Source organism: Balaenoptera borealis (genome assembly GCF_965194805.1).
Source record: "Balaenoptera borealis genome assembly, chromosome: 7".
In the NCBI taxonomy this organism is placed as follows: domain Eukaryota; kingdom Metazoa; phylum Chordata; class Mammalia; order Artiodactyla; family Balaenopteridae; genus Balaenoptera; species Balaenoptera borealis.
In genome coordinates this window covers 117,824,344-117,841,649 of record NC_138864.1, presented here as the reverse complement: position 1 = coordinate 117,841,649, position 17,306 = coordinate 117,824,344, and the positions used below count along the sequence as shown (strand labels likewise).

The following is a 17,306-nucleotide window of genomic DNA, read 5'->3' as shown; positions in this document are numbered from 1 at the left end:
CTAGCTGTGTGTCCTTGGGCAAGTAATTAAGTAATTTAACCTCTCTTGCCTTAGTGTATTTATCTCTCAAATGGGACCCATAATACTTTTCTGGATTGTTGGGAAAAAATAACTTATGTAAGGCATGTAGCATAATACTTAGCACATAGTAGGCACTCAAGAAATCATAATTCCACTGAAGCCTTTACCAAGGGATGACTGGGAATCTGTCACCATGTCTTTACATCTGTGCTTATTTCTTCAATTAGAATTAAACCTGTTTGCTGGGACTTCCCTGGTGGTCCAGTGGTAAAGACTTCGCCTTCCAATGCAGAGGGTACAGGTTTGATCCCTGGTCGGGGAGCTAAGATCCCACATGCCTCGCCACCAAAAAAACCAAAACATAAAACAGAAGCAATATTGTAACGAATTCAATAAAGACTTTAAAACAATGGTCCACATCAAAAAAAAAAAACTTGAAAAAAAAAGAATGAAAACTATTTTCATGTCCAAACATGTCAGGATTCATACCAAACACAGTTTATCCAGTTCATCCCAGTTTATCATCAACAAGCTCCCACCAGGGCACTCTGTGTGTATGCCTAAGCTCAAGGGACCCTTGCGTGGATCCTGAAACCCTAACAATTATTAACTCATTATCAACTCCCCTCTCCCCAAGCCCACCTATATTTAATCCCCTACCTTCACATTAGACCCCCTCTTGCTCCCCTACTCAGGGGCCCTGAAACGATGGCATATGGGTCTTAAATACTAGCTGTGTTTCTGCTTGGGGCTCAGGAGTCTGAATTATAACCAAGATGTTACACAAAGATATATAACTCCTTTCTTTGCCGCTCGGAACTACAAGCGAAAATTTGAGCTCATGCTTTCTGCTCTCTGAGGACCTTCTAAATGAAAGAATAAGGAAGGAAGGAAGAGGGGTAAAATTTGGAGGAAGTAAAGAGGAAACATGCCTCATATTTCTTGAAAGCCACACCCTACCTAGTAAAATACTGACAACTGAGCAGGCATTTTTATACATTGATGGATTGATTGAGAGAGTGACTGAGACAAAGGAGAACAAGTAGACGGCTGTCGTTGGTGACTGGATTCACGGGCCAGTCCTTCAATTCCACGATCTTCAGACTAATCCAAACCGTGAAGATAACTATGGGGCAGAAGCTGGTTTACACATCAGAACATACATTGCTTTTCCCTCCAAGTGATTAGATTTAATCAGTACAATTCTGTCTATTCCAGTCTGATCCTGAATCCAGGGTGACTAGCTTGGCCCTTTCCTCACTCTTCTTCTTGGGCCACTCACCTGACCTGCTCCATGTGGTGTGTAGACTTCCCTGCGTTCTCTGACCATATTCACCAAACGGCCTCTCCTGATGGCATCACCAGCAATGATTTTTATTTCCCCCAACCAGGGTTTGAACCCTGGGCCCCAGCAGTGAGAGCACTGAGTCCTAACCACTGGACCACCAGGGAAATTCCCACATCACTAGCAATGTTATGTGCATCCGCTTTCTGGAGGGGGCAAAGCTGCCTGCCAGGTAACACCTCCCCCATCCCAGTAGTAATGTATTCATTATGCAGAGAGAGGTGTTGAGAGTCCTAGACGTAGAATCAGAATTCCTGTTTTTTGAGACCTGGTTCTACTACTACTAGCTATGTGACATCAGGCAAGTCACCCAAACTCTTGAGCATCCATTTCCCTATTTTTAAAAAAATGGTGGTATGTACTTGCCTAATAGAGCATTTGAAAGTATTGAAGGACAAAATGAAGTTAAATATACTTTGCAAATACACGGACAAATCACTCTTATCAACCTGAAGACGGGAGACTCACAGGACATTGATCAATATTTCCTATCTGAGTAACCAAGGAATAACATTATCCATTCCGTCAAAAAGCATTGTTTGAACCCCTACCATCTGCCATTCTGCGAGGGCTAGTTTCATCACCATGGAATCAAGGATACAGGCAATAGTATTAAGGCATAGTTCATGGTCTGAGAGAGCAGAATTGCATCCAGGAAGTCGTCAGAGAGCTCTCAGGGATTGAGGTTGAAGGGAACCCATCAGAGCCATGGTCCTTTCCATCACTCCAGCCAGATGCTTGGCTGTAGTTGTTTTAAGAACTGCCAGTAGAGGGCCCCAGCTTCCCTTTAAGAGCCGGTGGCCCAGGGCCTCCCTGCCCTACCATCTCCTCTGTATTAAACCGCCTCCTGATGGCCTCTGACTGCGGACCTCACAGTGATATTCTCAAACAGAGGTACCCTTCCTCGAGGAATGAGAGAATACAGGTATCCAAAGGCCCCCAGGGCTCTGGGCCAGGCTCTCAACCTCCTCCTCAGCCCCGTCCTTGTCCTCTAGAGCCGGGCAGGTGTCCGCCACCACACCTGAAAGGGGCTGAGAGAAGACCAACACCTACGGCTGCTGCCATGCCCTTGGTGCAGGTCGCGGAGATCCGTGGGCAGATGGCGCTCCCTGATGGAGAAAACTTCTCACTGCCCACAAGCACTGAGGAAAGAGCAAGTGCCTGCAGCTCTGCACTGCAAACCACCCCCCACCCACCCTGCCATCAGCGACGGGGCTGCCTTCGAAGTGCCTCCTTATTCACTCCCTCCCACCCTGCACCCCAGTTACCTGCTCACGTGGTCCACACCGCCTGGGATGGAGAAGCTCCGAGCCGGAAGCAGAGTGGATTAGCTGCAGGCCGGTCTGCCATCTCTGCAGGGGTCTCAGGATGGGGGTCTCTCTCATAACACCTCTCCCGCCCGTTCCCGGCCATTTGTCTGGGGGCTGAGCCTCCTCGTTCGGCCCTCACTCCACGTGTGCCCTTCCTCAGGCTGCAGACCCAGTTCTGAGCCATGGCTTTTAGGTCAATATTTGGTAAGTCCTCCGCTACGGAACCCAGACGCTGGTCCTTTCTAGGTCAGGCCCTCTCTGTGGATCTTAATTTTAGAAAGATCGACTTGAGATTGAGGCGTGAGAAATTTAGGCAGTGCTGAGTGCCGAGAATGTGGATCTAATTGGAAAAAACATGTGCTTATTTATTCCAGGGGTGTGAGTGGGGGGTCATACTTTGAGATATTCACTCCACCCCTTTTCTGAGCTCCCAGAATTTCTCTGGGTTTCTTTTCAGCACCCCTCTGGGTACTGATACTGGTATTGAAATGCAATATGCTTTTTATACACACATACTGTGGAGAAAATAGCTGACAGTGATTAAGTGCTTCCTACGTGCCTCTGTATTTTCCTAAAGGCTTCACCTGAATTGTGTTGTATAATCCTAGCAGCAACCTTCTGAGTTGGGTAGAGTTACTGTCTGTACTTTGCAGACACAGAAACTAAGTTTCAGTGAGACGAGGTCTTCCCCAAAGTCCCAAGTGGCAGAACCAAGGCTGCCCCCAGCCCTGCAGAGCCCATGGGTCGATTGCTGTGTCCATTTGGCCGAGTGTCTCTGAAGCGCAATGGGAAAGTGGCAGGGGAGGTCTGCTTGTAGTAAAGAGGCCAGAAGGGAGTCTCTGGGTGGGGAGGAAGCAGGCTGGGGAGGGCCGTCAGGGCAGAGGAGGAGGAGGACGTTGGGTCTGTGGTTGGGAACCAGGGGTGGTTTTTATTCATTTGCCCAAGAAAGATGTCTCACCGTGTCTTTACTGCAGGCGCAGAATAGGGTTCTGCCCTGGGTCACGTTGGCCACGTGTAGGCTCAGCTCTCTGTCACCGACCCGCGTGGCCCGGTAATCTGCTCCAGGAAGGGATATGACCTCCTCATCCCCAGAACTCCGCAGACTGGCCAGCACCTGTAGCTGCCCCTGGAGATCCTGTTGGTACCAGCTCATCCAGGGGTACTGGGAATCCTTCAGGATGCAGCGCAGGGTTTCAGCCTGTCCGCGAGGTACCAGGACCCACCTGGGGCTTTGCTCCACCAAGCTTGCGTCGGCGTCTGAAACACACAAGCAGGCCAGGCTAAAGGTCCTGGGGGTAGTGGTCACTGCCAGAAATAACTAGTTACAGCCAAATCCTGAAGAGGGGGTCCTATGAGTAAGGCCGAGAGGAGGCTGCTGGGAACAGGACGGGTATTCTCACAGGGCGAGGAGATTCGTAGAGCTGGGATCAGGGAGCAAAACCTTCTGTACCTACAGGGGCCCCAGTGCCCCAGTCCCTTTTTCCCCCCTCAATGCACCGAGTGGCTGTCTCTACCTGGCCTCTGAGCTGTGCTCACTGCAGCCATGAGAACCCAGCCCCACAGGATGGGAAACGGGGCCATTCCCGGGCCTCTCCAGCAGGGCAGTGGGACGGGGGGCCGTGGGACAGGGACAGCCTAGGCAGGAGAGCCGATCCTGGCCTGTAAGGTGGCGATTAGTGTCTGAGACTCTCTGGGCCCGACACTCAAAAGGGAGTGGCTTTTCCAGGAAACTCAGTATCTTATCTCATCTTCTCACTGAGGCTCAAACCTCAAACTGGAGTTTCCTGTTTCGGCACGCCAACACGCACTCACACTCGTACACAGCCCCCAGGCTCACCGGGGGCCTTAGTGAAGGTACCTGGCCCTGCACCGTCTCAGCTGCCTTGCAGAGATTCCAAGCTGAATCCGTACCTCAAATTTTTGCAAGGAAATAAAATACCTCATTGCAACGAAGCCACACTTGCAGATTGAACAGAAATCTTCTCATAGGCATAGAGGCTGCTGCGGGTCAGTGTTGGGCGGTCGGCAATGGACACTCATCTCCAGTGACCTGTGTTTTCCTCTGTAAAAGCAAATACAAACCAAACGGAAGAGGCTCAGTTCTCCTGTTGAAAATAAGGGGAGAGACTTCCCTCCCCTCCATTTTCTTAGAGAATTTACTTTAGAAAACTTGTAAGTTCTTTCTCTGTCTCTTTGAAATGCATACACTCTTCTTAAAAGCTAAATCACCTCTTGCCAGCATTAAGACCCAGGAATATCTTTCTCAAGGACCTGCAACCATCTCTTCAGAATATAAACATCAAGGAAGATGAGCTTAACTTAGTCTAAAGCAGATGGCTGGCACCGAGTTGCAAAATGATTTCATCATAAAGATATAACATGTTTATTTCTCCTTTGGTAAAGCCAATTCGCAAACACAGATAGACAGCCCAATTACCAAGTGACTTCAGCATGAACTGTGGATTAACAAAAGGTCCTGTCGAGTCCTCTCATTTGAGGACTAGTTATTGCTTATCTTGAGAACACGTGTGTAGTGGTTTTGATCTGCTGGCCTGTATGATAGGCCGAAATTTCTTTTTGTCTCTGCAATCTCTTAACAAAATGCTTGTGATGTGTATCACATTCTGACTTAATGATTATTCAATAATAAAACTGTTTTCTTTCTCTTCTACCTTTGTGGAGAGATTCTCTGAGTTGGGAGGGGATCTTGTTTTTAATTGTATTTTCCCAGCAACTCACAGTGCTGTCACTTCCTGGCAGTGTGAACTTGGACTTCAGTTTCTTCCTCTGTAAGATGAAGATAATAATGAAAGCCATTTCATAGGAGTAAGTGGATTCATACATGAACACTTCTGAGGATAAAACTTGGCAGAGACTAATTGCTTAATGAGTTGACCTCTATTATTGCAATTGTAAACTTCCGATAAAAACATAATTATAGTGGCTTTTATTGGTCTTTAATCTCCTATCACTTAGTAATCAACTGAGATTCAAATCACAAGTTCTCATAACTTTTTAACATTGATGAGAGGCCTCGTGTTTTGGTAACCAATGATGTGGGAAATGAGATTTAAAAGACCCACACCTACCGTGGCTACAACCTCAGCATTTTATACACAGAACTATGGAGACACAGAGGGGTCTAGCAACCAAACTTTACTCTTTCAGGACCTGGGGCTGCACAACATTCAAGTTGGTGTCAGGACACTCAATAAATGGAGAAGGGAATTAGAGCAGGGAGAGGCCACAGACCCATCTTCTGAGAGAGTCTGTATGTTGGGGCCCAGCAGCGGCCTGGCATCCTGGGGGTCTGTGCCTCCCAGAGTCACTATTTTTTTTAATCTGCTGGAGTTTTAATACATGCAACAATACAGTTCACATGAGTCTGGCAAAACATAACAGTCACTGATGGCATTTGGTGATGGCATAATACAGTTTACAATTCACTTGGCTCGCTAGCTTTGAAACCGTGCGGTTCCTGATTTTTTAAAAATACAGATTTTCATTATGTACAATTCCGTGTGTAACTTCATTAATATTTTCTATATCACACTTTCAAATTTGCATAATCTAAATGTGCACAAAATGTCAATTGCACTACCTTCTAAGTAACATGTGCTGATTCCCTTTTTTGGGGGGAGGCGGGAATCTGATTTTTTTGTACGTAAGTTTCAGGTGTACAGCATTATAATTCAACACCTGTACACAATGCAAAGCGATCTCCACCACAAGTATGGTTACCATCCATCACCGGGCAGTTGACCCCCTTCACCCGTTTCACCCACCCCCGTGTCCCCTTCCCCTCAGGTAACCTCTGCTCTGATCTCATGTGTTGAGTCACTCTTGTCTTTCGCCCCCTTACCTATTCCCAGCCGCATCCGTCACTCCAGAGAGGGAGAGAGATGAGCTCTGTGAAGCATTGCCCAAATCACACCTCTTGAACACCAGACCAAAGGACACGCCGAGATGGTGTCTCCTCACAAGCCTCGTGCACTTAATCCTGAGGTTTGCTGCCGAGAGAGTCAACTCTGGGATTTGGATGATGAAAGGAAAGGGGGCTGGGAGAGAGGAGAAAGCCATAACTGGGGAAGAAAAGGAGAAAAAGTCGACAAAAGCCCCATGGAAAGCCACACAGACAGGACCCAGGAGAAGAGATTCCCTGAGCTGTGGTGGTCACTGGTCCTCCCCTAGGCCAGCACTCTGGCCGGTGAGCGGATTGCAGGAAAACGGATCCTGGGCCCATCTTGGTTTACAGGGCTGGCAGTCCTATCTCCCGGCCCCCTTCTGCATTTGTCTTAATCCCCAAGTGCGACTGGGATCAGAGTGTCTCTGACACCCCTGTTATCTCCTCCCCGGCTCCGGTTCCTCAAGGTCGGTGCCTCCTCAGGGTCCTCCTCTGGCCTTGGCCAGGCTCCCATCCTGGGCCAAAGTAAGCCTCTTCCTTCCAGGTGGCTGCTTAGCTCCCTACCTGCTCTGCCTGCTCAGAGGTGGGCGGTATGCTTGCCCTCTTGGGAACGGTGTTTTCTCCCCACCGCGCCCCAGTTACTACTCAGGTGCTCACAGCAGCTGCAAACAACCTCAGCTGGATCCTTACCAGCTTTGATGGGCTCCACAGGTAATGAGAAGAATAGGCGCGGCCTGAATGGAGGCGTAAACAGAGGTGCCAGCTTCTTCCCACCCTCACTTAAGCTGGATTCCTGTGTGGAGATGTGTGGTCCGGATTCTGTGACGGAGGAGGCCCTCGAGGCATGTATCCTTGTTAATTTTTCAGATCCTCTCCGTTGTCTGATGGAGGAAGAACACTGAGGGTCAAATGATTATCAGCTCTGTCACTCACACTGGAAGAAAGAACTCTAGGATTAGAGACTTTGGTCCCCTCCCTAAGGAGCAGCCAGCAAATGACACCAGCTCCCTCCACCGGGACAAGCCATGGTAGAGATGCCTCCAGGAGGCTGAGTGTCTTATGGGTGTCTGTGACCTAAGGAAATAATGGAAAGAGCACCATCCTGGGGGCAGGGCCCCTATGGTCTCGCAGTTAGCTCTGCCACCAACGGGATGGGGGTTCAGGCACTACGCATGTTACTCCCTGATGTTCCCACTTCCTCATCAAAAAATTAAGTGGACTGGAATTTTTGGAAAATCAAGTGGATCTAAAGTTCCTTTTCACTCTGGTGTTCTGACATTTTAATATTCCTCTGCGTTTCTACTGTTTGCCTCGTACCAAAGAGCTTGCCAGCAGGGAAGTGGGCCAAGACTCCAGTGGAGGGTCCCCGAATGTGACTTCTCCAAATGGCAATTTGTGGGAGGAAGGGCAAAGTGCAGAGCATCCCAAAGGCAAATTCACATTTATTCCCCATTTTCTCCCTCTCCTTCCCCACCTCCTCCTCCTCCTCTTTGCCCCTCCCCAGCGATGTGCAGAAACTCGAAGCTGCCCCAGATGTGCCCATCTGGAAAGCTGATTATGGCTCCTTCACCTCGACATGTCCTTCCAGGGATTAGTAGCAAAGACTCCTCCAGGAGACGGAGATCACAGCCTTCTCCTCCCCCCTCCCAACACCTCCTCTCCTCCTGCACCGTAGGGAGGCTGGAAGGCAGGGCCGCTTGGAGCCCCACCCCCACTCCCTGTCTGGGCATCACTTCTATATAGAGACAAAATAGAAAATGCCCATAAGAAGTTGGGGTGAGGGACATGTGCCAGAGGCCAGAGCGCTCAGTAAGAACATCCAAGGATACAGGGATGGTGGGGGCAGAAAGGGAGAGAATGGAACGAGGAAGAGAGAGAAACAGAGGGAGAGGCAGAGAGAAACAAAACCTCCTTGATTCTGCAGGGTCCCTATGGGTAGGACACTGGTATTGGGTCAGCATGGAGGAGACTGAGTGATTCATTCCCCAGAATTTCATGCCAGGTCCCTACTCCAGGGCAAGGGCAACCTTCTCTGGGCACCTTACGCCTCCAAGTTATGTAAGTGGCACCACTCTGAACCCAGAGATAATCAGATCAGAAGAGCCCCAGTCTGTCCTTCCCCCGTGGCACGGTGCCTGGCACAGGCAGAGATGCATGTCAGTCTGTACTTCTTGAGTGTCCATCTAAGGAGAGATGCTTCAGACCCCACGAGCCATGGCCTGTGCCCTTCTCTTTCGGCTTCTTCTACTTACGGCCCTGCCGACCTCCTCTCAAGGCAACCACCTGGGCCCCACATCGCGTCTGCGTTATTCCACGTTCCTAGATCCTTCTAATGTCATTTTCCTGCACTGGGACTTTGACCTTGAGGCTGAGATCATCACTTTTGAGCTCCAGGTCCGGACAGCTGGCTGGGTGGGCTTGGGTATCACAAATCGCTACACCAGAGTGGGAAGCGATCTGGTTGTTGGAGGAGTCTCGCCGGACGGCAATGTCTATTTCTCGGTGAGTGTGAGGGTGACTCCCTCCCAAGCGTGAGGGTCGCTTGCTGGGTGGAAGGTGGCTCTGAGTCCTGGAAGGATCCGCATTTTCCAAACACATCCAGGCACAGGCCCAGAGCACCAACTGATGGCTGACCTCTCCCTACAGAAATGGTCCATTGGAGAGTTTGAAGCTAGGCCTTCCAGACTGCATGTCTCTAAGTTGCCGAGGGAATGGAGTCATTGGACTGAAAGAGAGCGAGTCCTGGACCACGATCTCGGTGCAGGTCACTGGGGGGAGAGTCAAAGCTGTTTGGTGCACAGTCCTCATCTTCAGTTACCTTTAGGCTCAAATACACCACAGCATAAAATAATCTAATAACAACATCAGCACCTGCAACAATAATAGCTTAAAATTGTTACTCATTTTTGGTTAAGCAGGCATTGGTCCAAATTCTTTGCACATTAAACCTCACAGCATCACCATGAGGTTTCTTACCCCATTTTACAGATGAAGACGCAGCTCACCCGTCTCCCAGTCTCACTCAATCTGAACTTCATTTATATGGCGAAGTGTCCATGTTAAGAGCCCCATGAGAAGAGGAATAGCATAGACAGGTCAGAGAATAAGTGAGCTTTTAAGACTTAGGGATATAGGAATATTAGGATTTATGGAGATGAGATTTGAAATGGGAGAAATAAAGCAAGGTCAAGTGGTTAAACTCCATCAGACACCGTCCATCCCTCTTCCCCACGAATCCCCCCTCAATGCCATGCTCTGTCCTAGGAGCAAATTATAATAAATAATACAGACCTGGGTTCTGCTAATTTGGTACGTTAGGGGGGCTAAATGGACCCAGACTACTCGGAATCCGTGACCACTTAGGGCTGCTGGTTCTTACCGCTTGACCTTCCCTGGACCCCAGGATGAGCACCTGGTGGACGAAGACGCTCTGGAGGAGGACGGGAGCCAGGACGCGGAGCTGCTGGCACTGACAGAAGATGCCGTCTATACCACCATGCGCTTCTCCAGGCCCTTCCGCTCCTGTGACCCTCATGACCAAGACATCACGGTAAAAGAGGGAGGAGAGAGGAGCATTTGCTCACAAGCAGCCTCTCCTTCTAGGAGGTGAAGTCACCCCCAATCTGGAATGGCCGTGCCTGTCAGGCAGCCAGTCTCGGTTCCAGGGACCTCGTCTCTCTCAGCCTTCCCAGGCACGGCCCCAATCCTGCCGCCTCTGATTCCACCAGCCCTCTACAGGTGGCCTCCCACTGACTCAGCCCCATGCCACCCTCCCTAGTGTCACCTCCTGAAGAACCTTGTCCGATCTCCTTGAACTTCAGTGTCATGAACCAGATGTGGACACAGGCTCAGAGAGGGGACATGAGAGGGGGTGTGACTTACTCAACATCTCCAGCAAGTCAGCCTCTAGGCAGAACTGGAACCTGACTAGTTCTGACCCCCAGTCTGAAGCGTTCTCCTTTCTGAAACCCCTAGGTGGCGTTTTGGGGGGGCTCCAAGGAGCTCTGGTTCTTTACGTCTCAGTGCAGAAAGAATTCAGGCAGAGGCAAAGTGATAGATAAGAAGTGACTTATTAGAATAGGAAGCTTGTGAGGCTTCCATCAGGTGGGCGAGAGGGTGCCGCCCCAGAGAACTTAGTGGTCTACAGTTTTACAATCAAAGGAGAAGTGGGGAGGGGGAGAAGACCAACTTCTTCCTCATTCTTGAGTAGACACAAGCTTCCATCATCAGCTCCTCCTCCAGGTTGGGCAGGGGAGTTTTCTTGTCCCAACATGATCAAGCCAGGACTGTCATGGCACTATGGAAAAATTATTTCAGGTCTCAGTACAGTGAGGGTCTTTCACTTTGAAATGTCACCTTTCAATAAATTATTGTTTTTTATGTGTGCAGAGAGCATGTCCTAGGGGTCATTAACTTACTGAGCTCACTGGGCAGGATGTGGGTCTCATGTCACCATTGTTTTATTGTTTTGGGGCATGTCTCATGCTTCTGTGGCATGGTTTTGTTGCTAAGCAAGCCTGCTTGGTTTTGTGGTTAAGAAACCTGCTTTCTTGAGTAATCATTAACTCACAGGGGTCCGCCATACTTTTTTCTTTACTTACAATCCCCTTGTGGGATTAACTATTTAATCACCTACTTTGTCCCTTTACTCCGTCCCTATAAGTTCCACTGTGTCGATGTGAGCAAGTGGCTTGTGTCGGTGGTTGGGTGTGGATGTGTGCAAAGTGCTGCTCAGGGGCTGCAGCACCTCGATGCCCTTGACACCCCCAGAGTGACACTGTGAGGGTGCTTGCCGCCTACGGCCCAGATGCCACTCTGAAGCTGGATTGGGAGTGTACTTTTGTGAAGTCCATCCTCCTGCTCCAAATTGTCCACCCCGATGATCTCGATGTCCCCGAGGACACCATCATCCATGACTTGGAGATCACTGATGTAAGACCCCTCCTCCCCACCCAGCCGCCTCCAGCCACTGCCCATCTTCCTCTCAATCCAGACCTTCCTCTTGCACCCAATATTCAGTACGTTCCTGGAACTGAGGTTCCTCTGACTCCCCTCGGTCCCCCGAGGATGGTCAAACTGGCCCTCAAGTGGCCGCCCTTCCCCGACCTGTCCCTTCCCCTGCTTCTCTGGGAGCCTCCCTACCACCTGCTCAGCCTCTGTGTGTCCTGCTCCAGTTCCTCATCCCAGAGGATGACACCACGTATGCCTGCACCTTCCTCCCTCTCCCCATCGTTAGCAAGAAGCACCATATCTACAAGGTACCATGAAACAGATGGCAGGACATTGTCAAGGTGGTTGAGATAGGCAGTGGGCATGGTTCACTCTGAAGAGATGGTGTTCAGAAAACTTCTGGGAGGATGCAGGAGGGAGGTGGTCAGGAGAACATGGGGGCCAGGCCAGGTTTGGTGGAGGTGGCAGTTTCATGACTTCCTGAGCCCAGAACTATAGCTCCCAGCACTGTTTTATTCACACCCCACCGCCCCACAGTGCAGCAGCGATTTTGATGACGGTCATTGGTTAATAAGTGTTTGCAAAGAACAAAGTATAAGTCCTGCCCTGGGCCCAGAATTGTGTTCTCTTAGCCCAGGAGGAGGTGCAGGCTGGGGAAATGCGGCCAAAGGCTGTCAAGTCGGGAAAGTCTGGCTAGAGGAAACTCAAATCGGTCACCTGACTTCACATTTGAGTGATTTCAATTTTGATCAAATAAATAAAAGTATGACCTTACGATGAGTGGCAAATGTGTGGCCATTGTTTTCTTTAGAGAGTGAATCCAACAAGGCATGATTACATGCTCAAATATAGAGAACTGAAGAGGTTCTTAAGGGGAAGTAGAAAGTCTTGGGATGTTCCCGGCTGGATCAAGTGTGTTGTGGTTTCAGGAAGGGATTTTAAAAGGGTGAGGGCTGAGAGAGGAGTCAGACTGAGTGCAGGGGAAATGATAGGTTGGGGAAGGAAAAAAACAGAGGAAACGGAAGAGAAAGAGAAAGAGAGAGAAGTGGGGACTGGGCATAGTTTTATTTGGGGAAAAGGAATAGGGGGGATAAGGACATGGCCCAGAAGATCTTGACCACACTCTGTCCTGCATCCCCCGCCCAGTTTGAGCCCAAGTTGGTCCATCACAAGGAGACGATGGTGCACCACATCGTGGGGTACGCCTGCGGCAAGGCCAGTGCTCTCCCCAAGGGCATCAGCGACTGCTACGGGGCCCACCCCGCCTTCTCCCTCTGCTCGCAGGTCATCGTGGGCTGGGCTGTCGGGGGCACAGTGAGTCGTGTGGTGAGAGAAATCGGCGGCTAAGGGGACACGTGTGGTTGGGCAACTGGGATTGCTGGATTGATGGAAGGTGGCGAAACGGGAGGTCTGGGACGAGGGTCAAAAGACAAGGGCGGGCCCGGGTCCCTGCACCTACTTCCCAGCCATTCTTGCCGCCAAATCACCCTCCATCCAACAGAGTTGCCAGTTTCCAGGTGACGTGGGTATCTCTATTGGGATGCCTTTGGACCCCCAGTGGGTCCGACTGGAGATTCACTACAGCAATTTCCACAGCCTTCCTGGTGAGCACCTAGAGCATTTACGGGAGAGCAGCGGGTGAGGCTGGCCGGGTCCTCTAGGTGTCGGGAAGGGGATGCACACCTACTCCTTTTGCTTGCAGCGCCCCCCCCGCCCCGCTTTCCCAGGGCCTCTTTCTCCCCACCGTGCGACACGGTCTCCTGCATCCTGTGATTGGTCCTTCCTGCACCAGGTGTGTACGACTCCTCGGGGATTCGAGTGTACCTCACGGCGCAGCTGCGCAAATATGACATGGGTGTCCTGCAGCTGGGCTTCTTCACTTTCCCCATCCACTTCATACCCCCGGGCGCCGAGTCCTTCACGTCCTACGGGCTGTGTAAGACGGAGAAGTTTGAAGAGGTGAAGCTGGGAGGCACCCCTCCTCCCCTGATCTTCCCGATTCCCCATCGCAAATCTGGTGTGACCCACCAGGCACAGCTTGGGCCCCAGACTTGGAGAATGACCACTGCCCGGTGCTCAGGAAAATCGCTCACCTGAATGGGGCAGGGGAGCCAGGAGGCAGGGCTGTGGGGCAGGAAGAGGGGCCAGGAGGTCCAGTAGGGACTAAAGGGGTGTGTCTCAGTCATAAGACGAAGGTGTCAGATATGAAAGGAGGAAACCGAGGAGCGGGGCCAGACGAGAGTTCCTAACAAGCCAGGTGGTCTCCTCCCTGCCACAGATGAACGGGGCCCCGGTGCCTGACATCCAGGTCTGCGGCTACCTGCTCCACACCCACTTGGCTGGCCGCACTCTGCAGGCTGTGCAATACAGGTAAGGAAGACACGGATTGGAAGCTCTCCCTTCTGTATTTGGAAATAAATGTTAGCAATAATTATTTATTCTGCGGCATGACGTTATGCTCAGTTGGGAGTCGGAGAAGCTAGAACTATCCCTAGAGTAGTGATGACAGGAATATGACAGTGGAGGAAGGAGCTTTTTCATTTTACGGGCAATCTGTGCCCACAGAATGACCGCACACGCTGCTTCTTTGTTGATAGACCCCCTCCCTGCTTCATCCTCTCCTTATTCCTGTCCCCTCCCCTTGTCCCCTTCCAGAAATGGAACACAACTCCAAACAATCTGTAAAGATGATTCCTACGACTTCAATCTGCAGGAGACTCGAGATTTACCTTCTTGAGTGGCCATCAAGCCGGTGGGAGCCTGGGGGGAGGCATGGCTGGCGTCAGGGGAAGGCAGGGTCAGCACTCACTACTGTTAGCCAAGAGGACTGTACCAGTCCCTCTGTGTCTTACTTTGAGCCTTTGTTTCACTCTGCACAGGGAGATGAATTGCTGGTAGAGTGTCACTACCAGACGCTGGACCGCGACTCCTTGACTTTTGTAAGTACCTCTCTCCCCATCGTGGTCAATGACGGTAGCCTCAGAATAGAGCCCCATCCCTGGCCTTGGCTATCTCGTGACTCAGATTATTCCAGCTGAAGCCCCTTTCTTTCTCCAATGGTATTACCCAGGCACATGGGGCTTCATGCTCTCGCATCCCCATGACTGTAAGATGGGTACAAGGATTCCCGTTTTCTCTGTCAATGACCCACTAAGATTATGAAAGGAAAGCATGTGATAGTGTCTAAGAGCATGGACTCTGGGCCTGATTGCCTGGGTCTGAATGTCAACATGATCATTAATAACTTTATAACCTTAGACAAATTATTCAGATTCCTTGTGTCTCAGTTTCCTAATTCTTAAAAGAATTAATACTATCTGTCTCATAAGATTTGGGGGAGAGTTGATTAACATGCCTAAAACATCTAGATCATTGCCCGACTTTTTGTAGATTGTCAGAGTTAGCTATTATTATTATTATGGTCACAAGGAGCCCATATTTTGTGTGTCAGGAATGGCTCAGTGCCTGTAGGATTCAAAATGGATTGCATGCTTCCAAGGAAGAAAATACAGCCATACAAATGATTACAACACAAGTTAGAAAGTAAAATACACCGTAAGAGAAGAATGGGGAAAATGCACTAGGGGAATTCACAGGGGGAAAAAATCATCAGGTCCTATTACAGTGAACTGAACATGTGACATATTTGAGTGGGTCCTGCTTTTGGCATGTAGAGATGGGGAATTCCAGGGAAGCTCAAAGGGAGTGGCTTTTTCGGGAAACTCGGTATCTTATCTCAACCATCTTTTCTCAAACCAGGGCAATAGCAATGGAAATGTAGAGGATGGGGAAGATACATGGGATATTTCTTTGGAAATAATATCAATAATTGTCCACCAATTAGAAACACAGGAGGAGAAAGCAAGTGTGGTGAGAAGTAGTAAATAACAATTAGTGAGCTGGCTCAAGGTTAAGGGAAGAGGAAAACAGTCTCATTGGTAGAATGATCACCTAATCTAGTTTCTGCCTACCTTGTTCTCCTCTCTCTGCATGCCTGTGTATCTCTGTCTCTCCATCTCTCTCTCTCTCTCTCTCTCTCTCTCTCTCTCTCTCTCTTCTTCTCCAGGGTGGGCCCAGCACCGTTAATGAGATGTACCTCATCTTTCTCTTCTACTATCCCCGAAACAACATCTCCAGCTGCATGGGGTACCCTGACATCATCTACGTGGCCCATGAGCTGGGGGAGGAGGCATCAGAGTGAGTCATCCTGGAAGATAAGACCCTCAAGAGTGACCTCTAGAAGTTAGATCACTTGTGTACAAAGTATTTGTCTGCCTTTTTCTCATGCACTACCTGATTCAAAGACTGTTTACTTTCAAGTAGTGACCCTTAATTACTTGGGACTAAGGGGCCTCCCTGAGACTCTGATGAAAGCGCTGAAACTCCTTTCCAAGAAAAATGCACATCTTTGCAGACACATCCTATTTCACATATAATTTCAGGACATTTATAGTTTCCCTGAAGTCACCCTATCAACCTTCTTGGACTTCATGGCCCCCAGATTAAGAAACACTTCTTTAAAGAGTCAGAACTTTCTCTTTTTCACTTTTAAAAATTCTCTTCTCTGAGCTCTGATGATATTTCTCCTTCTGCCAAGCTCACGGTTGTGCCATTGAGTTGTAAGACATTCCTTATGGTTTATGCCAACATGGAGCTCATGCTAACAAAAGTGAGGCTACTTTATACACATTTTGTCAAAGCTTTCAGTCAACCCTCAACTAGTGTCTGCTCTTCCTGCCCATGACAGCTCCATGGAGGGCATGATGGCCACGAACAAGGTGGAGTGGACCCCGGAGAACATCAAAAAGGCTGAGAAGGCGTGCAAGGAGGCCCAGCAGACGGTGATAATAAAGACCATTGACGTAAGTGTCCCAGGAGACACCATGCTCCCGGGGTTAGGGATGGAGGGGTGTGGGAGGGTACTGGACGAGGCCGGAAAAGAGAAGAATGAGGGGTATGAATGACAATGGCAGGAACGCTGGGTCAGAGAAGGAGAAGCTGAGGGAGCAGAAAGAGGGCTGACACTGCTCTGGGTGTGGATGGTAGTCTCCCAGTTAGCCTGTGAGGCTGCAAGGACTGGGGATTACCGAGTAAGGTCTTAGGAGAGGAAAGGAGGTGGGGATGCTTCCACCTTCACCCATTTTCTCCCTTCTCCTGCAGGAGCTAGTGGAAAACACAACAGGCTGGATTCCGGAAATCATCCCTGCTCTCCGGGGTCCTTGCTTGGAGTCCTCCAGAGGCAAAGTGGAGCCCCAGGACAGAACCCCTGCAGGCTTCAGGGCTGCCCCCATGGCCCTCTCGGGCTCCAGCACTGCCACACCAAGGTGCCTCCCCATGACTGCCCTCTTGTTTGGTCAGGGGGCCGTGTCTTGGCTCCTAGCCACGCTGCGGGCTGGAGCCTGATACCGTCTCCTCATGTCACATACTCAGGCCCCTCCCTGCTCAGGCTTCCCCTTAGCACCAAACACAGAAACTCCCCTCTGCTTTGGCCCCGAAAGTCCCCCATCTGTGCCCTTCTCATGACTTCAGCCATGAAACTGCAGGCTTGGGCGTGGCACAGAGTCCATAAAGCCTTTCCCATGAGAAGCTCTCCATCTCTTGATCTCAGCATTTAGTCGCCATGCACATATTCACTGAGCATCCTCTGTGAGCTTGACGTTAGGTCAGAACAGAAGCCACCAAAATGAACAGGAAATGGACAAGCACCCCCCGCCCTTGTGGAGCTGAGGTGAAGCTTCTATGCGCCCCCGGCTGGCCATTTTCTCCTTGGGTTCAC

At 50.1% G+C, this 17,306-nt stretch overlaps 1 protein-coding gene across 1 annotated transcript; it reads left to right on the top strand.

The window, feature by feature from the left end:
- The first annotated feature begins 7,088 nt into the window (after positions 1–7,088).
- Positions 7,089–17,088, top strand: LOC309632282 (putative DBH-like monooxygenase protein 2). Its single transcript, XM_082399602.1, is given in 14 exon segments — positions 7,089–9,082; positions 9,984–10,130; positions 11,351–11,512; positions 11,755–11,838; positions 12,677–12,844; positions 13,032–13,134; positions 13,323–13,489; positions 13,809–13,900; positions 14,186–14,264; positions 14,268–14,282; positions 14,410–14,469; positions 15,597–15,727; positions 16,278–16,392; positions 16,691–17,088. Coding segments are annotated over 14 exon segments (1,875 nt in total). The 5' UTR covers positions 7,089–8,773; the 3' UTR covers positions 16,934–17,088.
- Positions 17,089–17,306: the final 218 nt, after the last annotated feature.